Source organism: Thunnus maccoyii, chromosome 12 (genome assembly GCF_910596095.1).
Source record: "Thunnus maccoyii chromosome 12, fThuMac1.1, whole genome shotgun sequence".
Taxonomy (NCBI): Eukaryota; Metazoa; Chordata; class Actinopteri; order Scombriformes; family Scombridae; genus Thunnus; species Thunnus maccoyii.
Window position 1 is genome coordinate 5,580,745 of NC_056544.1, and position 25,002 is coordinate 5,605,746.

General features: G+C 40.2%; 1 protein-coding gene across 1 annotated transcript; it reads left to right on the plus strand.

The window, feature by feature from the left end:
- Positions 1 to 3,494: 3,494 nt before the first annotated feature.
- xrn1 (5'-3' exoribonuclease 1) lies at positions 3,495 to 23,311 on the plus strand. Its single transcript, XM_042429559.1, has 40 exons — positions 3,495 to 3,735; positions 5,156 to 5,388; positions 5,731 to 5,828; positions 6,350 to 6,459; positions 6,554 to 6,664; positions 6,751 to 6,836; positions 6,969 to 7,056; positions 7,241 to 7,409; positions 7,798 to 7,865; positions 8,322 to 8,456; positions 8,556 to 8,722; positions 8,841 to 8,930; positions 9,080 to 9,236; positions 9,427 to 9,546; positions 9,683 to 9,852; positions 10,095 to 10,212; positions 10,467 to 10,562; positions 11,275 to 11,378; positions 11,678 to 11,812; positions 11,967 to 12,129; positions 12,457 to 12,570; positions 12,666 to 12,764; positions 12,875 to 12,990; positions 13,158 to 13,304; positions 13,453 to 13,542; positions 13,886 to 14,021; positions 14,185 to 14,241; positions 14,914 to 15,046; positions 15,190 to 15,259; positions 15,522 to 15,717; positions 15,824 to 15,913; positions 16,080 to 16,163; positions 16,293 to 16,373; positions 16,534 to 16,671; positions 16,827 to 16,962; positions 17,169 to 17,341; positions 17,460 to 17,573; positions 18,253 to 18,358; positions 19,205 to 19,383; positions 19,528 to 23,311. Exons 1-40 carry the CDS (start codon positions 3,661 to 3,663, stop codon positions 19,834 to 19,836), a joined length of 5,061 nt encoding a protein of 1,686 aa, XP_042285493.1. The 5' UTR covers positions 3,495 to 3,660; the 3' UTR covers positions 19,837 to 23,311.
- The last annotated feature ends 1,691 nt before the right edge of the window (positions 23,312 to 25,002 follow it).

Sequence of the window (25,002 nt, forward strand, 5' to 3'; positions counted from 1 at the left end):
ATGGACAAGTTTTCTGCATCTGACAGCGTTAGTGAGGGACAGAGTTTGAGGATTTTTTTTGAAATGCTAGAAAGAGGTTTTGCATAGATGTGTTATATAGTCATCAAAAGTCAGCTGAGGGTCAAGCCTACTATTCAGATGAGTGACTGAGGAGGAAAAGGGGGATGTCCTGTCAAAGCTGAGATGAGGGATGACTGAATGTGGTGTTGAGTGCCAGTAAGCAGAGTTTCAGTTCTGCTGCTGTTTAACTGGAGGAAATTTGTGCTCATCCAGGCCTTTATCTCCTTAAGACAGGTATTTATACAACTGAATAAATTATTTCGAAACTATTTTGTCATGTTTTATATTTTTGGTATTTTCGAGCATTCTCTCGACTGAGCTTATATGTGTGAGTGATGTGTTTACTGCTGTCATCGCTAATGGCTTTCATATGTGGTGCTTGAAGCTTGTTTGAAATAGTTATCTTTTAAACCTTCAGTCTCGCAGCGGATCAGACACACTTCTGTATTAGCTGAAACAACAAAGAACCACTAAACGGCGTCTGGGGCTACTTTACTGCATGTGTGAAACATGCATCCAATGTGGCTCTGCAACTCAGGAAATTTTACATGGGCTTCTTTAATGTGATGATAAATGAAGAAAACAAAGGATTAGCGGTTGGCTGATTAAGTCTCAACAGCACAACAGGGAGTTTCAACTCTCAGATCTACAAGATGAAAGTTACATGAAGAGAAATTTGAACAGAAAATGACAAAAAAAAATACATGAGATAATGCAACAATATTTATAAAGGTGTGTTCTAAGGCATTCCACAATCAAGACTCTAGATTAGGCGGGAAGGGTGAGCTATTAAGTTTGTGTGCACATTCGTATTTGTCTGTGCATGTGTTTACAATAATCTCACTGTCTTGTTCATTACGGCTCATTCATTTGCTCATTTATAAAGGCCTTATGGTTGTTCATTAAAGTAAGATAATTTTGTATCATATTTATTAAGTGTTTAACATTTCTTTATTCCTACAATCTCTTTTCTACTATCTTCTTAATTTTCTTTATTAATAAACTGTAGTAATCATGACGATATGTGTTTTTTGTAGAGCATGTCCACATACGATTGAGAAGAGTTCAAACTTATATTAACAATATTCTACAGTAAAATTATTGAAAAACAGATTTTTACAGTATGTTTATTCTCCCGTGACAGTTTATTAGTTACATTTAACTAAAACTAGTGCAGCAATAAACCCGTCCTTCATTGAGGTTAAAAGTCTTTTAATCTGTTTTAGAGAGGTGTTGATTGACTTTATGGTCATTTTAGAGGCCGTGGGTTGTGGTGCTGTTGAACTGTGTTGGGTTATACTGAGAACTCTATAACAGATTAAATAAAAACATTCAATTCATATGCTTGCACAGGTGTTTTCAATGAATTTGGCTAATTAGAACTCTGCTCAGGTTGGAGTTGCGCAGAGCTGTGCTGGAATTTTTCACTAATAAGAATAAGGTACATTTATTTGGTTTGTTGGGCAGTGTTGAGTAGTATTATTCTAGAGTTCCCAGCATGCTCTGTAATAATCTTGGAAAAGTGACCGTGAGTCTAGTTTTCTTTCAGCTGTCCAACAGATTCTCTTGATCTCATTAATACTGTTATTGTTTAACCATGGGGAGATTCTGTCAGTTGACCTCTTTTTAACTTTAGTGCATTATTGAATTTTTTACCATGTCATTTAGAGAGCAGTCATAACCGTATGGCTCAACTGATCTCATAATATTAGAAAACATGTTTCAGCCTTGTCATCTAGGAATCTCTTCTGAACCAAAAAAATCCCTTTTAGTCTTTGTTGAGGTTACGTTGGTGTTAAAGAACACACAGTGATGGTCTTATGCCCTTATGTTATTACTAAATCTAGAGTGTTACCATGCTGATGAGTGGCTTCATTTACATGTTGGGTGAGTTCAAAGCTATCCAGTAAATTTATAAGCTCCACAGCTTTGGAGTCAATCTTTTTATTAATATGAATGTTCAGATCTCCATTCAGGATCATATCTAGTTACACCAAGTAAGATCAGCTCTGAGAATTCCTGTAGAAATAGTGATGAACATCCTGGTGGCTGATACACTGTAATGATAAGTACTGATAATTCTGCTATGTGTTCCAGAGCAAGATATTCAAATGACGTAAATTCACCCAAGTCAATGTCATCACACACATACTGTAAAGTAAATGGCTGCAATCCCTCCTCCTCTCTTGTTTTGCCTGATTGACCGATTATTGAAATTAGAGTTAGGAGGGAGTGATTATACTGTGCACTATGTGATGATTTTCTACAAGTGGTGAAAATACAGCTGGAAATGATAGATTAGAACCACTGCACAAGAGTTTAAAAGAATGATCATTTGCTACTTTAGCTTTTACTAGAAGGTCTGACTGAACTTTTGTGTTGAAGTAATGGCTGGTCAAGCAAAAACAGAGACAAGCCGCATCAAATAACTGAGAATTAATTCAGTTTCATTCACACATTGTACAGCTATAGGCAATACTCTGCATTTAATCATCTCCCTATTGTGAACAGAAACAGTTGTTATGAACTCTATATGAGCTGCCTGCATTGGGTTATTCTCTTGAAAATAATTCACTTTTGACCACTGACATCCACAACAAAATGAGCTTTTAGTAATAAATGTGTATTGAGACAGCTACTTGCTTTCTACAGACAACTATAACCACCAACCAACCACCAACCATTTATACACAACATGACTTTGCTGCCAACATCATAAATCTCGCCATAATTAAGAAGTCATATTACTTATGTTATGTATTTTGCATTGAGCTGTTTGAGGACGACCAGTCTATCGTCAGTCTTAATAGAGTTACCCCACTCCCATCACGAAAAAAAATACATGAACATACTGAGAGCCTAGTTATATTTTTATAATTCCTATAATAGAACCATGAGGAAATTTCATGATTGTGTCAGTGGTTCATGATGTCCACATAGCCGACTCCAGGGAGAGTCAAAATACAAAAAACATGATTATAATATATATCCAATATATATATATACATGTGTGTTTGTGTGTGTGTGTGTGTGTGTGTGTGTCATAATGACTTTTAGTAGGTCAAATATGATTATACTGTGCAACTTAACAAGGTTTCTTCCATTTTTTTCCCCCCGTTAAAGGGTTTTTAAGGGAGTTTAAAGACAGAGGATGGTGTATTGCTGTACAGCTTGTAAAGCCCCCTGAGACAAATTTGTGATTTGTGACACTGGGCTATACAAATAAAGTTGACTTATTTTGACTTGAAAAATGCAATATTGTGAGAATTTTTATTTATTTAATTGTCACCATTTTTCAATTATGTATCTATTTATTTTCTGGCGGGAATAGGTTTCCAAACAGGGAGATGAGGAAACAAAACCAAAACAAAAACAAAAAAAGGAACTTGCGTTTTCCGAGAAGCGGCGGAATATTTTAGCAGACGGACCACGGACAACTAGCTAGTTAGCGGGGCCGTTGGAAACAAAACCGGACTCCACTGAAAGCAAGTTGTCATATTACCCAGTTAAACCTGGTCTGTGTTCAGTCTCTACAAAAGTCTCTCTTCAGTTTGGACTTTGTTATAATTCGGGGCAGAGACTGGGAGTTCTGCGGTGAAGATGGGAGTGCCGAAGTTTTACCGCTGGATCTCGGAGCGCTATCCGTGTCTGAGTGAAGTTGTGAAGGAACATCAGGTAGGAAACCAGAGATGTTTTAGCTTCACAGCTCAGCTAGCAGCTGGCTATCGGGGAGCTAAGTGTAGCGGGCCGTGAAGTTGTATATCACATAGCTTACCTAACTAACAGGACAGCTCTCATGTTACCACACAGGCACCTTCGTTATTTCATAACACACACAAACAACGACGGAACGGCATTCCAACACTAACTAGCTTGATATTTTGCTCCTCTTCATGTAACACATTATAACAGGTCGGAGTGACTATAACTTAGCAAATGTGTTTACCAGCCAGTAGTTTGGTCTTTGTTGGGCAGGAACATTCTGAACAACAATAAACCTCTCACAGTCAGCTAGCTGGCGTTAACTAACTATACTCTAACAAGAGCTGAATAGAGGCTTCAGCTAGTTACTGTTGTGTGGTAGTTTACAGCCGCCATACGTAACAGTTAGTTGCTTAAAATGCAATAATTATGTGGGCAACCTGCAATTTTCATTAACGGGAAATAATTTAGTTAACCTCAAATTGGTGACTTAGTTATTTAGGAACTTCAGCGGAGCAGAAGTGGACCTTTGGTGACCTAGTTTGCTGAGTAGTGGGGAAGATTATATTTCACTGTGTGAGCAGCAGTTTCATCAGCTGGACGTTGCTCAGTGTCACTGAGGTTGTGTAAGACAGTTCCGATATGTGTGTAAAGCCAATATAAACAATTTTTAATGTCATCAGCTTTAGGCTGGACAAAACTGGATATGAAAAATAAGTTTGCATGCCTCTCCCTGTTACTTAAGGTCACCCCAACCTAACAGGAACAAAATACACCAGATTAGAGCTGCAACCATTAGTCGATTCATCAATCGGTTGCCAAGTATTAAATTAATTGCCAACTATTTTTGATAATCGGTTAATTGTTTTGAGTCTCTTTTCTTTTTTTTCAGAAGAAAATTGCCAAATCCTCTGATTCCAGCTGTTCAATGTGAATGTTTTGTGATTTCTTTATGTTATGGACTGTTGATTGGAACAAAACAAGACATTTTGAGGCTGTTGTTTTGCGCTGTGGGAAACAGTAATAGTCATTTTTCACCATTTCCTGACATTTTATGGATCAAACAAGTAATTGATTTAATGGAGAAAATAATCGACAGGTTAACTGATAAGGAAAATAATGATTAGTTGCAGCCGTACAACAGATAGCACTTAAATCTCCTTGTTAGAAAACCAACATGTCAATGTTACGGGAGAGTTTACAGGTTCTTTGTCTGCATCAGTTTGGAGGAACACACTGTAATGTGTTTGTTTATTAACAAAGATGAGCTTCATGGCCCCAAATTGGTCATGTCAAGGATACCCCACTCACAGTCACACACTTATTTTGTGTATATTTTACAATTTATCACACATAGTCATTGCATTTCTTTTTGTTTGTTTTTTCTTCTCAGATTCCAGAATTTGACAATCTCTATCTGGACATGAACGGGATCATCCACCAGTGTTCCCACCCAAACGACGAGGATGTTCACTTTCGCATTTCTGAGGAAAAGATTTTTGCTGACATCTTCCACTACCTGGAGGTGCTCTTCAGGATCATCAAGCCACGCAAGGTCTTCTTCATGGCTGTGGACGGTGTGGCGCCGAGGGCAAAGATGAACCAGCAGAGAGGACGGAGATTCAGGTAGAGAGAGAGAGAGGGATGCAGAGAGGAAGAGACAGGTTTCCCCTCTGTTTGTGGATCAGATGATACCCAGGACTTTGATTACCCTTCATTATTCTTTTCTCAGACCCTTCTTGTATTCTCTTTTTGTTATCTTGGTTCATGTATAAACTGCTTAATATGAATGAGCTCCAAACACACTAGAAATAAAATGCAACATCTTTTGCTTTGGTAAAGACTGAAAAAAAAAAAAAAACCCAGTCTGCAGGCAGCTGCAGCTTGAGACTGATCCGCTCTCTTTCATATCTCCTCGTGTGTGTGTTGTGTGTGTGTGTGTGTGTGGGTGGATGTCTGTGTGTCTAGGTCTGCCAAAGAAGCAGAGGAAAAGATTAAAAAAGCTCTGGATAAAGGAGAGGTGCTTCCCACGGAGGCTCGCTTTGACTCCAACTGTATCACTCCTGGTAGGGATGCTCTAAAGCTTTACACAAAACGAACAAGCTACAACTCACACGTTAAAACTGATAAAGGAACTATAGTGGAATGTGTATAGTGGATACTTGTTCATTCCAGGAAAGGAGAAATGGACGGTTCAATCCAGTAGCAATTGTTTTTTTTCTATTATTATATAAGAAAAAAAATCTAAATCTAATAAAAGACCAAAACCAACAACATGTAATTCCATCTCTTCGTAGTTACCAACATCTCTAAACTATGTGTGATACTCCGAGGTCGTTCATTCCTACTGAAGACAGAAATCTTTAATAGGTCACAAATATCCTTTAGTTTCATTTATAAAGGCTCAGTCATTTCCTAAAAACTGGTGAACTTAACTACTATATTTAGTAGATTTGGAGGCGTTAGTCATCATTCTTATGTCTGTGAATCAGCACACGGATTCATTCCTCTTCATAAGACATTGATGTCCCTTTGTATCCTATTATACTTCACGATGCTAACATATAATTACACATCTTTCTTCCAGGGACTGACTTCATGGCGAGACTTCAGGAGCAGCTTAAGTATTTTGTCCACAACAAGCTCTCCACTGACAGGCTGTGGCAGAATGTCAGAGTCTACCTGTCTGGTCATGAGGTGCGTGTTTGAGTTTGTGTACGGCTGATTGTGTAAAAACCGCTCCTGATTCTATGACAGGTACTTAGCGTGTGTGTGTTCTCTTCCTTTATAGACGCCAGGAGAGGGAGAACATAAGATCATGGAGTTTATTCGCTCTGAGACAGTCAAGCCGGGTCACGACCCTAACACCCGACATTGCCTGTACGGCCTGGATGCTGACCTGGTAGGGTTTGTGTATAAAACTTCGATTCGGGTGTAGATCGTTATCGCTGGAAAGCTTTTTGATGCTCACACCGTCTTGTGTCGTAGATCATGTTGGGTTTGACCAGCCACGAGCCAAATTTCTCCCTGCTCAGAGAGGAGGTCCGCTTCGGAGGAAAGAAATCCCAGAAAAGGTTTCATACGCTCTCCTCTCCTCCTTCTTTATTTGATGTTTTCTCCAGCGTTATGCACATGTCCGTTCTGTCCTACTCTATTCTAAAATGTTCTTTCTCTTTTCTGAACTCCGCTCTTTTCTTTTGTTGTAGGATAACGGCTCCAGAGGAGACAACTTTCCACTTGCTTCACTTGTCTCTGATGAGGGAGTACATCGACTACGAGTTCTCTGAGATCAGGGTGAGACACACACACACATATATAATACTGAATAAACAATATAGTTAGCAGACTCATGTAAAAGCCTAGATTAATTATTGAAACATAGCAGAGTAAATGTTGGTATATTGTTTGGTGTCTTATTAAATACCACTTTACTACATGCAGTCTGTGTTCTGATTATGTTTATGGATGTTTTTTTCAGAATCACATTGGTTCTGATTATGACTTGGAGCGAATAATAGACGACTGGGTTCTAATGGGCTTCCTCGTGGGAAACGATTTCATCCCTCACCTTCCTCATCTTCACATCAACCACGACGCTCTGCCGTTGCTGTATAAGACCTACATCAGCGTACTGCCCAGCCTGGGGGGTGAGAGACAAACAGACTTTTTCATTTATCTTGTTTTAATATCGAAATAATCCTGAAATGAGTTTCAAAACAGAGTTCACAGTGAGTTTAATTAACGTTTTATTTTGGTTTGCCTCGGAGAAATGTTTTTGTACAATGACAGTGGGTGAAATCCAGGACTGTAGTGTGTGTGTGTGTGTGTGTGTGTGAAAACTGACATTTGGATATTTGACTCACCATTTCTGAACAGTTTTCCTTGTCTTCCTGCTGATGCCTCATGTCTTATTGTCTGTATCCTCTTTTGTCTTCTTAAAGGCTCAGTTTTTCAGTTCCGTAGCTTATAAAAACTTTGTTAAGATTCACATACATCAGATACAAAACTGAATTGAACTTTTTTTTTTTTACGTAGGTTATCTGAATGAGAACGGCCACCTCAACCTCAGAAACTTCGAGAAATACCTGGAGAAACTTTCTGAGGTGAGACAGTCAATGACCAGTTTATCTTTTATTACATAACATAATTAATAACAAAATATGCTATTGTCAATATTGAAGATGATCATTTATTTTAAGAGCAAATAATTAATAATAATAATTTGCAGATTATTATGATATTCAATGTGCAGATTTAAACAAATTTATTACACCATGAATAGTTGATAATCTGTGGTTTTAGGAATTAGTTAAAACATTTTAATTTGGTTGTGCTGTTATATTTTTGCACTCTGTATGTTTTAAAATTATGAAGTTTATATAGGAAATTAGCAATATAGTGAATTGTTACTCAAGTGAATCTACAACCACAAGTCTAAACAAACAAGTATCAGTCCTGGAGCTGACATTAAGTGATCTATTTGTTAGGGCTTTTATGAGTTATGACATGGTTGCATGTATTCTGACAAGCCATCATTAGAATCTCTTATTTCTCTTCAGTTTGACCGGGAACATTTTAGTGACGTGTTTGTGGACTTGAAGTGGTTCGAGAGTAAAGTGGGTAACAAGTATCTGAATGAGGCGGCGGGACTGGCAGCAGAGAAGGAAGCTGCCAGCAAAGACACCAACAAGGAGGTAGTGCTGCAATAAAATACACCCAACACCCACTAAATGTTTTCAGGTATAGTTTCAGTCCTCTATTAATAAATCCAATGATTTGTCTTGTGTGTGTAGGATTCAGCTCTGGCAGCTCTGAGCTCATCAGACAGAGTGATGATGGGAGAAGGAAAAGGAGCAGCGGCAGAAGATGAGGAAGAAGAGGACGATATGTTTGAAACGGAGTTCAGACAGTTCAAGCGCACATACTATATGACCAAGATGGGTGTAGATGTGGTGTCTGAGTAAGTGTGTTGAAACAAACCTTAAATCTAGATCTTATATAGACAATCATAAAATGTCTGTACATCAATTTATCACTTGTAAGTGACCCTAAAATATGTTTTATTCTCATGTTTTCAGTGAGTTTCTGGCCCAGCAGGCCAAATGTTATGTGGAAGGTATCCAGTGGATTCTCCACTACTATTACCATGGTGTTCAATCCTGGAGCTGGTGAGACCATCTTTTATTATCTCTCTTATTCTCTTTGTTTCTTTTCATTCCAGCAGCCTGAAGAGGTCAGATAACTTATCACTCACAGCTCCATATATTTCTATACAGCTGAAATCAATCTTTTAAATATCGCGTATATGTCTTTCCAGGTACTACCCCTACCACTACGCTCCCTTCCTGTCTGACATCAGGAATATATCTGGGTTAAAGTTGACCTTTGACCTTGAAAAACCCTTCATGCCCTTCCAGCAGCTGTTGGCAGTCCTGCCTGCTGCCAGCATGGCGCTGCTACCTGAGAGTTACAGGGTAACACACACACACACACACACACATCTAAGCACACACACACTCATACACACAGGTGGATGCACAAGTTGCATATTTCATATGTTTCACATATTCTCAACATGTAGAAAACAATTTAAAAAGTAGTAAATATCAGGGCTCATGCAAGACTCACGTGTGAAGTAATAAAAATGATGTTTTGATGTTTCAGCACCTGATGACCAGTGAAAACTCACCCATTATTGAGTACTACCCTCTTGACTTTAAAACGGACCTCAATGGCAAGCAGCAGGAGTGGGAGGCTGTGGTGCTCATTCCCTTCATAGATGAGGTACACACACACACACACACACACACACACATCGGTGGAGGAAAAATAATGCCACAGTTGAAAAAAAGCATCATAAACCTCATAATTATACAGTATGTGCTTATGTTGCATTTGTGTGCTTGTGTTATTTTAACAGAGGTGCTTGCTAGCAGCCATGGAGCCCTACAATCATAAGCTGACTAAAGAAGAGAAAGCCAGGAATTGTCACACAGAGTGTGCCGTCTACACATATGACCCTGAAATGGACTTCACATACCCCTCCAACCTGCCTCAGCTGTTCCCCGACATCGTCCACTGCCATGCCAGGTAGATCCACACACACACACACACACACACACACACTCTCACAGCCCTGATACTGATTTAACATTAAATTGATTTCTCTTTATTTTTTTTTTTTAATCTGCCAGTCCAGGTTGGTTTCAGAAAATACCTTTTTTAACCGATCCCACATTTTCATCCAACACAGCCAAAGAAATTCAGCCAGGACACTCAGTCATTATGAGTATTTCACTGCAGGCTAATGGAATTGTGTTTGGTTGTTACAGGAAGGCAAACATTCCCATGGATGCCTGGCAAGTGGGGTTAGACCACATCAGCAGGCATGTGGATCACTCAGCTCTGTACTTCTGTGGCTTCCCCACCCTGCAACACATCAGACACAAGGTAGGACTGTGTGCAGGCGTGACAGTACGCCTGTGTTAGATGGCTGAGTCATTTAAACGTTCAAAAGGATCTGGTGCTTTAACTTTTATACGCTGAAGCTACACACGTTAAAGTGCAACACTAATGTTGAGTTTAAGACAAAATGTGTTGATGTTTTGTAGGTTGTTTGGAAATATAATAAATAGAGAATGATAACAAATATATTTAATGCTCTTTCTTTCTCTTTTCTTCCCCCCCCCCTCTCTCTCTCTTAGTTTAATAAGAAGAAGAGCGGGGTGGTCGTGTTCCAGCAGAGCAGCAGAGGGGAGAACATGATGCTGGACATCCTTCCCAGTCAGGAAGGAGAGCCGGTGAGCTTTTGTTTGTGTTCCGTGACTTTGCTGTAAAAATATTTACTGCAGAATTAAAGCATGACTATGTAACTTCTGCTGAGCAGCAGCAGCAACAGCGGCCTCTGCTGCCACAAGTGGTAATTACAAGATGCTGGTGCATTTAATTCTGTTGATATCTGAGTAGTGAGGGTACCGCTACGCTTGTGGGGTCACTGTTGTGACATCCCTCGCTGTGCTTCTGGCTGATCTTATTTCTGTGATCGTCAACATCTGAACCCACAGCAGCTGTGTGCTAAAATGTGGTTGCTAACAGCCAGCGTTATACTTACTGACTTAGACTTACACTATGATCCACATCATCTTCACACACCGCAGACATTACAGTCCAGTGGCTGCTTGTATAGCTGCTAATATTCCTTAATAAAAACTATTTGTAATGACTTATAATAGACAGATGTATAATGGAACTAATAGAAATTCTCACTAGTCAGTGAACTTTGTGTGGATTAATTATGAATTGAATGTATTTGTTTGTATTTGGATGAATTTGAACAGAATGAATTGTTTTTAAGAGAGTAAGCATTTGTGTGCACTTGTCCACAGGTCTTACTAACTGCATATTTGGCTGTTACTCAGACATTTTGAACTTTAATGGTTTATATTTCTGCCTTTCACTCACACTTCCTGTCTGCCTCTTTTCTCTCTTTGTTTTTTACCTCTGTTAATCTAGGTATGTGATGACGTCGCTGCACAAGTTCTGGGGAAGTCTGTGTTTGTCAACTGGCCTCATCTAGAGGAAGCTCGCATCATCGCAGTGTCGGATGGAGAAACAAAGTGAGAACTAGTGCTGGACCTTTGCCCACACTGATGTATTGAATGTGTCTGACGAAAATGTTACTATTGCTGCACTGTTCTGTAGTCATGCAGGTTTTGTCTGTCCATGTACTAATGATCAACGTATAAAAGTTAATGTCATCTTTTATTAGAATCAGTGATTTTATCTCAGTGGATGCTGAAATAGAGATCCTTTTTTCAATACTACCACTGGGGGGCGCCAAATTCTACACATAGTGGCAAGTGTGTGTAAGCCTGAATCAGCTGTTCCAAGTCAAATCTTTAACCATGCTTTACAGGTTTTCTCTAGAGGAACCACCGGGTGTCCAAAGACTCTATGACAGACCCTCCACTCCTCCTCCCACCAAAATCACCCACCTGTCAGACAAGGAGCAGAAGGACTGGGTGAAAGAGGTCCAAGGAATCACTGAATTGTAAGGCTCAAATGAAATGAATGCTGAAGTATAGGTGTTATATAAACAGGATAGTTATATTGAGAAAGAGTATTGTAACACCTGAAGGTTTTGCTTTCTTGACATTATTTATTTTGCCTAACGTTATGATTGCTTTCTAAAAAAAATTTCACAGTTTCTTGAAGAGGAAAGGCATCATAGTGAACGAGACAGTGGTGGTTTTGTACGGCCAGACGCTGACGGGAAGGAAATATGTCCCCAAAGCCAACGGGGTGGTGGAGCTAGAGAAACAGTGGGCCAAACAGGTCCTTCCTTTCGCCTACCAGACGGTGGTTAAGGTACACGCATACCAATACAAGAAGGAATACACTGATAAAACTCACAGAATCATATAAACTAAGCACCATGAAGGCAGTGTGTGTTAAAACTGAAAAACACTTTGGCTAAGGTTCATAGGATTGTTTGTTTATCACAGATCACAGTCAGTCATCAGTAGAATTCATTTTTTCATGTAATATTAAAGTTCTGTTATTGTGACACTACTGATACAGATGCACAGAGATGTCGGAGCTTATTTTGTCAACTGATAATCCTAATAATCCACTCTTTTATCACCTTTCTTACCCACTCACTCTTAAACCCTGCATCTCCCTTGATCTCTACAGGACATCAAGGCCTTTTACTCGTCCTTGACCTGCTTCAAGAGCTTAGACGAGCTCTTCCCTCAAGCAACCACCGTCTTCATGGTGGGGAACCCGTACTACGGCGCCATGGGAGAGGTATGTTATCAGTCCTCCGCTTCTCCGACTAAGGATAACATCAAAAGTGTCTCCTCTTCTAACTCCCCATCACTTTTTTCAAACGTTCTGAACAGGTGCAAGATTCCAGCGACGTCATTAAAGACGGCCGGATACGCGTGGTCTTCAACGTGCCACACGAGCCGCAGCTGGAGCCTTTAATCCAGAACCAGCATGTAAGACACACACACACGCTAACACTCATTCAATTGAGAAGTCATGTTGATTCTGAGAGTATGTCTCACCCATTTGTCTTTCATGCGTGTATGTCTGTGTGTATTTGTAGAAATACTGCGTGAAGTACAGTCCCGGATACGTTCTGGCGTCTCGCCTCGGCATCACCAGCTACCTCGTCTCCCGCTTCTCAGGAAGCATCTTCATCGGCAGAGGATCTAAGAAGAAGTGAGTCTTTAGTCACTTTTCAGAATCTGGTGTATCTCAGAAACATTGCGTACATCTTAAATAATCTATGGTTAAAGTCCCTGTTTTTGGTGTTTTTTTGTGGTGCATTTAAAGATTTTGTTTGTTCCCGCTTTTTCTTTCTCTGTTTCTTTCTTCACTGCCTCCAGTCCCTGTGGTGAGCAAAGAGCTAACGTCGGCCTGAACCTGAAGTTCAACAAGAAGAACGAAGAGGTTCCTGGATACACCAAGAGAACTGAGAAGGAGTGGCTCTACTCTGCTGCTGTGGAGGAACTGCTAGCTGAATACCTGGACAGGTAAGTACAATCAAAAAAAAACAAAACAGTGTAGTCATTGGAACAATTTGTACTGGAATGTGTGAAATTCTCTCTTTTGAACTTGTAAAGAAGCGTATTCATGAGAAAAAGCATAATTTTTGATGGTGTTTTTTTTATGCTGTCATAGATTTTCCGAGGTATTCAACACAGTGTCCAGAAACAGTCATGATGATGTTTTCTATGAGGATGATATCTGGCCAGGAGAGGACCAGAATGGGTAAAACACACACACACAAACCAATGCATACTTTGTACAATAGGTGCTGTCTCTTGTTGGAAACAGTTGACACTATGTAATCTCACAATTTATGATGAAAAATGAAAAAGCGAAGAACTGAGGCCTCCGTTGTAAATTATCCCCGATAAAAAGTTTTGACAAATTTTGACACGCACCCAAAAATTCTTAACTTCCAAAAAGTCTGCAACCCAAAAACATCACAGACGAAGATGTATTAAATGAAGAACTTCTTTTAGATGCATTTCTTCTACATTCAAATCTCCAAGGAATTCAGAGTTCATTTTGAAATTGATGTTAAATGACTTGATGGATGTCCACACAGGGCTGAGAAGGTGTCTGAAATCACCTCGTGGTTGAAAAGCCATCCAGTCAGCTCCATCAGCAGGGCGTCATGTGACCTGCAAGTGCTGGACTCCGCCATCGTGGAGAGGATCGAGGAGGCAGTGGAGAAGTCCAAGGTGACTCTGACACACACACACACACACACACACACAGCTTCTAAAAATGTGTTTGTTCTGTTAGAAATAGTCTGTTTCTGTTGTCCTGCTGCCCACCACCATACATACAGCTCTGTCCTTACACTGTGTTTCTTTGTCGCACCCTCCACCATCCTTCTCTCAGGTGAAGAAGAGCACCAAGAAAGTCCGTGTGACTGTCAAGCCTCACCTCCTCTTCAGGGTAAGTACATTTCGCCTGCATCAGTCTGAGTCTTACTTTAGGTTAAAGCAAATATAAAGCTAGATTTCCTGGTGACATGCTGTAAAATTCCACCTCACAGAGTCTGTTCACACAAACATGTTTTCTCACTTGCCTTTACTGATATCAAACCACCCAGAGAGTTTGGGTTTTATTTGCTCAGGTTTGAAATATCTGTCTCTGATGTTTCAGCCACCTATTCATTGGAGGTAAATGTGTTTTTCATTTGTTGTGCTCACAACATCGAAATATTGCATTCTTGTTTCAGTGCACATTTTATTTTAATCTCATGCCCAGAAAGAAGTGAATCAGATTTGGTTGAGACTGCCATTAGATGTTCTATATCCAGGCTTCTAATAAAGTTTCTCGAAAATTTCAAAAGAAGAATGAAAGAAATTGATACATTCTAGTTTGGAAATGACACATAATGGTTTTAAAAAGCATGGAAAAATTATAGCAAAGCCTGTCAATATGACTTTTAGCTAATTATATTAAAATTATTATCTAACAAGTATTAAAGAGAGACTCCACAGCCAATGTCACTTCTCAGAAATGACAAAGTGTAGGCTTTGTTTACCAGATTTGATCCGGTTTATGTTTGGAAAGTATTAAACACGTGTGTGTGTGTGTGTACATGTGTGTGTTTTTGTGTAGCCCTTGGAGCAGCAGCAGGGTGTGGTCCCAGACCCCGATGCCGAGTATCGCCTGTTTGACAGAGTCATTAACGTCAGGGAGAGCTTCACCGTCCCGCTGGGACTCAGAGGAACTATTATCGGCATCAAAGGAGGTGAAGACACACACTTTCTTCCACTCATGTCTTCATATCGTTTAAGGATTCTACTAAAGCTTCAATAGTTTTCAAGGGTGAAATGCATGTGTGTGATATAAAGAAGAAAACAGTTAATATTGTGTCTGTGTTTGTGTCTTCAGCTGAGCGCGAGGCAGAGGTTCTCTATGAGGTGCTTTTTGATGAGGAATTTGCTGGAGGTCTCAACATCAGGTAATTAATACTGCAGTGCACTAATCTGCTGTATGATGAGTGATGTTTCAGTAATCCTGCAGCCAAATCCTGCTTAGAAAAGAAAAAAAACAAACCCTTACGGTATAAAAAACAAAAGCTAGTCAGCTATTGGCTAATCGGCTAATATTTCCAAGACAAACAGCTGCTCAGAATTACACCCGTTCCACTGATCAGTTCAAACTCTCCCACATTTCTGATCAGACGTGTGACTGTGGTACCACGTGTCTGTTTACGTCCTCAGGTGTACGTCACTTCGCGGTTACCGCCTCCCTCCCTGCGCTCTCATCAACCTCTCCCACGGCGCCCGAGTGGATCACACCTCCCACAAACTCACCGCCATCGTCAAACCTCAGCCCGCCGCGGCCGGCAACTTCAACTCACAACGCCAGCTGGCGGGCCTCAACCACTCTCCGCGCTCACCGTTCATACCCACACAAGTAAGACGCAACACAGCACTTTTGTTGTTTTTTTTTTCTCCCCCTGTTTGAAATGACCTAATATCACCTTGTCTCTCTCTTCCACCTCTTTACCTCATATCTGTAGCATAACAACAAACACAACGCAGTGAAAGCAGCATCTCAAGGCAACAGGAACTCTCCCTCTAAAGGTCCCATCCAGAAACAACAGGGGAAGGTAAGCAGGGTCATTTGTATTTAGCCTCCCTCTCACTTCTATTCCTTTATAAATGTACACCGTATGTATTCCAGTATGCGGAGCATGTGCATGAAATGACAGCTGTGGTGAGACAGCACTGCTCACTGCCTCTATTTCCTGTCTCTCTCTCCGCTCCTCCTTCCAGAGTAAAGACGAGTACAGTAACGTGTGGCAGTCTCTGCAGAACTCAGGCCCTCCTCACAAACCTCCTGCTCATTGGCAAAATAATGTAAGTGTTTGTGTGTGTGTGTGTGTGTGTGTTTAATGAAGGAGAAAAGGGCCTTTCATGGCTTAATACACATTTTCAGATTCACATTGCAGATATGTACTTAATGTAGTATTTGTTTGTACTTTGCAGGCCTCGGTCGGTGGAATCAGACTGCTGAAGAAAAATGAAGACGCCAACTCCTTATTGCCCACACAGAACACAGCCAATAAGGTACACACACACTTCCTTTTTTCTTTCTTTAATCTCCTTGTTTTTACATCTTAGTGTGATTATTAGTGCTGTAGAGGGACGGTACAAAGTTTTAAATCATTCAGAAGGTTTGATTTCTCATCTTCACTCTGCTGTCTCTTCTCACATTTCTCTCTCTTAGGCCACCACTGAGTTTGAGGACCTGATAGCCAGTCTCAAGATCTCCAAGGGAAGCGAGCAGACCCCACCTCCTGCTGCCCCCTCACAAGCACCCCCCAGCCAATCAGATGGGCCGTTGTCCCCACAGTCCTTTGCCATGGTGAGTATCAAAGGCACCGATTGGATGAAAAGTTTTCCCATTTCCCAAAACACATGCTAACTTCTATCAGTATTTGTCCTGCACACATGTATTTACAGGTATCTTATTTTTGTCAAGGATAATGGAATTGAGATCGTGTGTGTTTGCTGTTGTAGAAGGGAACCCTGATGTTAAAGGAGATGCTGAAGATTGACGGCGCTGGAACAGGAAGTCCCTCCTCCCAGGAGATGGCTAACTCTGCGTCCTCCGGAGGACAGCAGCAGAACAGGAGACGATCGTCCAAAAAACTAGGTAACTATCTGTTGATTACTACATTACAGGAAAATGTACTGACTCTGCAACCAGATTCAGTCGCTAAAATTGGCAAACTGAGAAATTGCTGTCCAGAATGACCTGACAAAATACACTGAGAAGAAAGCAGTTGAATCTACTCGTAGACTGACTCACAAACAGCGTTCCACTCTGAACCACGTCTTCTCATGTTCTTCTCCCTCCAGCGGCAAACATGAACGCCCCCCACGGAGACCCAGCCGCACTAGCCTCTCCTGCGTCCGCCACCTCGGCCAACCTCCCCAACGCCATGCTGACCAGTAAGGTGTCAGAGCTGGCGTGCGTGTGCGTGGGGTTGGGCATGGCACCACCCGAGTTCAGCTACATACGGAACAGACAGGTAACGCTGCGCACTGCGTGTTCGACTCACATCTTAACACGTCTTGCACTTTGTGTCATGTTCATGATCTTTTCAAACGTTGTTCTGTGTGTGTATGTGTGTGTGTGTGTGTGTGCAGGGTCTGGTGGTGTGTCAGGTCAAGCTGTCCAACGGGTTGATGGTTCACGGTCCACAGTGTCAGTCAGAAAACGATGCCAAGGAGAAAGCTGCCTTCTTTGCCTTACAAAGACTGGTACAACACACACACACACACACACTTGTGTTGATGTGTGAATGTGTGCATGAGAGCGTGACATGACTACTAAGTTGTTCTTTAGAAGCAGCCCACAGTATGTGATGCTTTTATTTGAAACATTCAGTGTCCAGAATGCAGAAAAAAAGACCATTTTAAATGTTCAAACAGCACCCAGTAAATCAAAGGTTTGATTTATCTACATTTTCATATCAGGATATCCAGTTTTCTGGAAATGTAATTTGTAAGTGGTTCATTCTCGATAGTGTCTCATAAACCAGAACAAAGACTCAAAGTAGAATTTTTTTGCACCTATTTTTGGACCCAACAAAAGCAGAATTTCTGTTTGTTCCTGACATGTTCAGACAGTTTGGAATGCAGAATTTTTCATATTTTTGTAACTGTCTTTTGATGAAATACTGTTGCGAGGCCATCTGCCATTCAAAGAAAGAAAGTTCAAGTTAAGAGAGTTTCCTTTTCACTCGACAAATGAGAAAAAACAGGCTGATATCCTGTATGTGATAATTCTGGATTACATCAGGTTACTTTAATATCTGGCAAAAAAAACAATGCTTGTTTGTCCAAATAGTGCGATATTTTAAATATGCATGAAAATATCAGAAGTGTTGTTGATCTCCAGTTAAAGTTTTTCTGTCTGTGTCCTCTTGTTTATCTGTAGAACTCAGTGGGCTCAGGCTTCCCCCTCCCACCCCCTCTGTACCCTGGAATGGGCCAGATACGACCTCCACCCATGGGAGCCATGACCCCTGTCTTCAACCAATCAAGTCAGTCTCCCCCTGCTTTACAGTTCATGTTAGATGCATGTGTTTCTGAGGCTGTGATAGATGGCTATGATCAAAGATTGTATATTAACAATGGATCACAGACTACAAATCTTTTTTCTTTCTGTCTTACTTCATCTCTCTGTTCTCTGCACTCGTTTGTTTTTATGCCTCTGCGCCGGCGACAGTCATGACCGGAGGCACAATGTTTTGGGGTCGTCCGTCCTAGTCTTGTGAACAAGATGTCTGATGGAATTCCTTCAAATTTGGCACAAACGTCCACTTAGACTCAAAGATGAACTGATTATATTTTGGTGGTCAAAGGTCACTGTGACCTCATAAAACACATTTTTGGCCATAAATCAAGAATTCATACACTAATTATGACAAAGTTTCACACAAATGTCTAATAGGATAAAATGAAGTGATGTCATTTTATATCCAAAAGGTCAAAGGTCAACTTCACTGTGACATCATAATGTTCTGCAAAAACACTTTTCTGACTATTATTCAACCATAACTCAGGAACAGAAGGGGAGATTGTGACCATATTTCACATTTGGTCAGATACTGAATTGGTGGCACTAATCTTGGGTGCTCACCTTGAAACTGTGGTGATTTAATTAAAGTCTTTCAAAGTCTTCACTACAAATATTATGAGTCTGGACAGACATGGATGCAACTTGACTTGGAGGCGGAGACGTACAACCATGAGGTGGTATTTCTAGTTAGTTGGTCTTTTTTCTGTCTCATAAGTAACGAGACTGGCTTGATATAAAGGCTCATATAAATAAATGAACTGTAGCTTTTCAATAAGCGGTTTTCTCATCCGTCCAATCGTTTCTGCAGGTGGCTTGCTGTTGCCCCCTCAAGGTTACCCTGCTCCTCTATGGGGAATGGCTCTGCCTCCCCATCACCACCAGAGCCAACCGTTCTACGGAGCTACAGGAACCTTCCCTGGTGCTGCTCGCCCCCAGCCTGCAACATCACTACCCATCGGCTCACACAACCAGTTCATCCCCTTACAGGTCAACACACACACACACACACACAATTCAGACATAAGAATGAATAATTGTTGCTCCTTCTCTGGTGTTTTTTCTTCCTTTCTGTTGTTTTATTATAAATCAGTCACAGTAACCAGGTGTTTCTTTATCTTTGGACATGGACAGGTGACTAAGAAGCGGGTCTCGGCCAACAAGAAGAACCAAGAGACTCGAGAGTTCTACAGCGCCGCCCATACCGTCGCCAGGAACCAATCACAGAAAGCCCAAAATCAGCCCTCTGGCCAATCAGACCAGCCGCACCAACACGCCGCCAACAGCAACCCCTCTTCGTCCAGTCCAACCCCAGCAGATGCCGTGCCCATGACCCCTCCTCGGCAAAACCCCCCATCAACAGGCCACACCCCCGGCTCCGCCTCAAAGAGGAAGCACAGGAAGCTTGCTGTCAACTTTGAGGCGGCTAAAGTCTCCGAGTGATGCGCTGCTGTGTGTGTGTGTGTGTGTGTGTGTGTGTGTGAGAGAGAGAGAGAGAGAGAGAGAGAGAGAGAGATAGGCGCTGCTGTATTGAGGCCTAACTCAGCATCTCTGATCAAAACCTCTTCATTGTGGAACTTTTTCACGCAACATTTCAGTGCAGACAGCAGCTTCAGCTTTTACTAATAGCAACATTTTTCCCATTTTCATTTCGTCATCCGCCTCACGTCACAGATGAAACATAGCATCCCCTCTTCATCACCTCTTCACTTTACATCAGTTATTCTAGCGTAATCATCTTGTGGCTGTAGTTTCTTTAAGTCAGAATATATATTTCAAGGTGCACATGTTCATCCAACTCATGCTGCTAAGTTTGCTACATTCTGATAAAGTGAAACGCTGCCATAAAAGTGCAACATTTTCATGAAGAAGGAAGGAAACATACTTTTATTACTACTTTTATTTTGGTAGCTCCGGCTATTAGTTCTATCAGCTGTGTAAAGATTGCAAGTAATTGCTAAGATGGCAGAATAGGGGAACACTGGGGGGAAAAAATAGCTCCAACAGGGCAACCAACAGGATTGGTCAGCTGATCAGACACGTTGTAAACAAACCTCAAGGTCAGTCGGATGAATTTGTACTTTCCGCTTCACTCTGTCGACTCGTCGTAGTCGAGGTTTTGGTCTGTCTACGATGACTGATGTGGAGCTCAAAGACAGCCTGCAGCAAAATTTTAACAATACAGATATTGTTCAAATTTATAGGAACAAATTCTCACATCTACAAACCAACCAATCAGAATACAGCATTCGAAATATGAGTAAAGTAAACGCACACAGCCTCGAATCGGTATCATACTGACACTGAGGTAATTCGCGGTGTGACGTGCAATAAACTTCCACTATTGTTGTGGCGCAGTCTAAAGGCGTCTTAAGTGTGCTGCGTACAGAAGATCTAATGAAGCGAAACACTGCCTTAAAAGTGCATCGTCTTAATGAAATATGCACTTTAGTGAATATTCTATTGAGAAACAATAACTGCTCACCAGCGCCAGCATGTTGAAAACATAAGGGTGGATTTTTTTTTTTTTTTTTTTTTTTTTTTACAAAAACAACAACTGGAGTACAAAAACCTGTATTGTCTGAGTCATATGTACAGTATTTCACATCAGGCTGTTTGTGTATTAATACAGGCTATAAAATTGGCGATGAATGTGCTCAGTGTTATTTGATATTTTTTTTTAATCTTTCCAGCCTCCCATGTCAGTCTCAGCTCTGCCTCAACACCTCTTTCAAATGTTGCCTTCTGTATCTACAGCTGAGGGACCTCAAGAGTTTTCACACTGACTGTAGGTGCTCGCGTCATGGCAACACACACACTGAGAACAGAGATACCGGTAAGCGCTAATCGTTTTGCTCCCGGTCACTCTGTAAATAGTGTTCGGTAAAAGCTCTGATGGAATGCGGATCTTTGGTCTCAGGAACATGTAGCCGTGATAGAAGTCCTCATCATACTTTAGTCTCAGACTCGCTCTGCAGTGGCAACTTCTGCCTGCTTTTTCCTCTCAACGCTCACAGACATACTTCGTTCATTTACATGCACGTATTTTAGAAGACTGGTTTGCATGCACGGGGAGGAGGGGAGGGGGAGGGGGGGTGTTGGTGTATTTATAATGCTTAAAATTGGCTTTCTATCATGGCTTCACTGATCAGAGCATGAAGCATTACAGCTGTTCATGCATCAGCTCAGTCAGGTTTGGATCAGCAGTGTTAACGCGGCCAACATTAATTAACTGTTGTAATGTTTTGTGATAGTTTTTTCCCCCACTAAGTAGATTTTCACAGCCTTTTTTTTCCCTTCAGTGACTTTTGACAACTAGCTGCATTTTTATACTTTTTTATGGTTTAACAGCACCCCCAAAGTAAAAGGTTTCGGGGTTAATTTCAACAGGTTATTATATATTTTCCACTGCAGAGCTGCTTTTACACCAGCATGTGAACCAGAGTCAGATTCCACCTGCAGTGACTAGTTTTACAATCGCCTTTGATTTGTCCTTTTTATTTTATTTTTTTTTAATAAACCAGACCTTGTGAAGAAGTCCTTTCATTTTAATGTTGCTAAATGTCTAGAATCTGTCCGAATCTGTGTTGAGTTTTGTCGGAGTCCAGAAACACTTTCCTACACTGCCAGATTCAGAGTTTCCAAAAGCATCTTGATTATAGCTGATACATGAGGCTGAATTTACACAGATGCAAAAAAATTCAAATTTTGCCTTTTTTTTTGTGTCTGTTCTCCTCTGTAGTTATTTCCCATCCATGTATATTTTTAGGCTACAAAGATTCACATTTTTTTCTTGTAAATATATAGAAACTCACTCGACTTATTAAGTAGAATTTTTTTGTAAATGAAAACCGACAATTTCGATTTTATTAAATGCAGAGTTTCTTCACCGATGAAAGTTTCTGATTAGTGACCAATGTCAAAAATATAGTTTTGTCTGTGTGTCGACAGTTTTAATTTAATGTGACAGTTGTGTGTATATGTATCATGTTGTCATGGCGGTCCTCAGAGGTGTGTGTGTGTGTGTGACTTGGGATCATCCACACACAGATAAGTGAAATGAATCAGTTGCTATCAGACACATACAGAGGCCATGTGTCGTCCCATGAAGGGCGGAAATGATTCATTTTTGTATCTGTGTAAATGCAGCCAAAGAGCATCGTAAGTTTAATCCAAAACAAGACAGTGTCAATGATGATTAACTTAATGGCACAGATGCATTCAAAACATTTAACATTTTCTTAAAGTGTCAATTAAATTAGACGCATCAAGTCTGTGAGATGCTTTTGGGAAGGTTCCAGCAGGTCTTGGTGAGCGCTTTTCTAAAGCTGTGCGGCTATTTAAAATCCCGGCCTTTATTATTATACAGCTTTATACACCTGGACATATTTAGCCAAGCACACATGCGTACAAAATCTGTCCATTTTAAAGATTTCTTTTCCTTTACGAGCTATGGATTTTATCAATACCCTTTTTATAGACAGTCTTGGGGTTTTTTCTAAGCAAGCAGAATAATATTGTTTCAATAATGTTTGTGGTGAAGCTACAGTGATGGAAGCAGCTGTAGCGACAAGTAAAGTGTATTTACTTTGTCCTTGTTTTGAGGGACACCGACCTATAGTATGTTTTCAATGTTTTTGTCTTTTTTTTTTTTTTTTTTTTTTTTTAAGGCTGATATCCTTACGCCAAACCCTGGGACTGAAGTCTATAAGGCTCTGGTGCAATAAGGGGAGGTTTTAAAAAAAAATGTGGAAATTGAAGCACACCTGTTGTATATCTGTTTTTTTTTGTTTGTTGTTTTTTTTTTTTTTTGCATATTAAAAGACGTAGAGAATTCTCAATATGAAGAGATAATGACTTGCTGTTTTGATTCAGGAATGTGCTGTACATATCCAATGATTAAAGTGACTTTTTGTTACAACATGCCTGCTTCTTTCTCACATGAGGAAATCACTTTTTTTCAGATTTTTCTTTTTAAATTTCAGTGTTTTTTGAAGCCAAGAGCTGCCGTTAAAAACAAAATAGGAACGGGGTCTATCTTAAAACATTACTCAAATGCTCACATGTACATAGAAGGTTACCGGTGGCTGAAAGACTTTCTCTTTATTCTGGGCGTGAAGCCATTCCTTCCTAACATGAATCCACTCTCCTCTTCGGGTTAAAAAATGCATTCATTTGACTCCATGCAACGTGGACCGGAGAGATTAGAACGACCAATAACTCTTGCCGCACATATGAGTATTATTAAGATTATTAAAACAGACTTAAAATAATCTTAACCTATACTTAAATCATCTGCCAAAAATGAGATGATATTGCACCTTTCCTTTGCATAACCTTCCCATAACCTCTGCTACCAATGCTACAACCTGAAATATTAAAACCCTGATGATATATGGCGTGTGTATACTCATCACACCCTATTTTCATTGATGGATTTTTCATTGGTTAAATCCATGATTACAGTGGCCAATAAGGAGAAAGCACATACAAAAGCAAAGGAAATGCACTCAAAATCCAAAAATGCTACAAACTGTAAAACACTTTGAAATACCGAAACACAACATTGAAATTTGTAGTTACATATACAATACAATACATTTGTTAGTATTGCATTTCTGTTTGTGCTTAAATTTTTATATGTGTTCTACAATTTCTCACATTTTTTTTTAAAAATTTGGAGCACAATATTTGGGCTTTTGCTTTTGTATGTGTTTTGTCCTCTGGGGACCACCAGATTAATAAAATTTAATAAAGTGCTGCAACTAACTTTTGGACAATCAGCATGTCTTCATCAGAGATTGAGTTACATCACGTCTGTTGAGACACCAGTTTGAGCTCCAAATTGGTTAATGATCCTAGAAAATATCAGATTTCATGCTACAAAAACATCTGACCACTTGATTACAAGACCTTGTAGTTCAACAAACTCTGCAGACTGTGTGTCTCTTACAGTGAAGACCACGCTGTAGCTGTTAGCGAGATTTCAGTCTGTAAAGTCTGTAAAAACATACAATAAAACTAAAGGAGGCGACACTTTACAAAAACAAAATAAGACATTTATTCAGTGAGCACCAGTCAGTCAGTACAAATGTTCTTTTTCCTCAGAAGCTCAAGTTTTGTTTGAACAGAAACATCATAATCAGACATCAGGAAAACTAACACTTCAAACATGTTGTGTCTATCATCGTTACAGGCACAACGCTGGAACTACATCTCAATCAATACTTGGTGGGAGAAAAATCTTCAGTCATTTAGTGCGCATCATACAAAAGCTACCTCTACAGAGTAAAAAACAAAAACATTTGGACAATAACAACACATATGTACACATGTTCCAACTTCATCGAAATCTGAAAGTGAACTCACTAGATTTTCCAACTATGTCCTGCTACAGTATAAATTAATGAAAATCACACATTGATTTCAACTCTAATACTAATGCTAAAGCACATGATGTTAATGTTCAGGTCACTTTATTGCAAGCAGCGGGACTTCAGTTCAGCAGAAAAAACTATGTTGCTATAATATCCTGAAATAGATTTGAATTTGTACAAATGATTTGTGATAAACAAACCTGGTTGTGAGTCTACAAGTTTTCGGCAGGGG

Bases quoted from the DNA above. Each gene is read 5' to 3' on its own strand.
- xrn1 (XM_042429559.1), top strand. From the start codon at position 3,661: ATGGGAGTGCCGAAGTTTTACCGCTGGATCTCGGAGCGCTATCCGTGT. The intron at 8,931-9,079 runs GTGAGACCATCT...ATGTCTTTCCAG, and splicing joins GGTGTTCAATCCTGGAGCTG to GTACTACCCCTACCACTACG. The intron at 16,672-16,826 runs GTGAGTATCAAA...TTGCTGTTGTAG, and splicing joins CCCCACAGTCCTTTGCCATG to AAGGGAACCCTGATGTTAAA.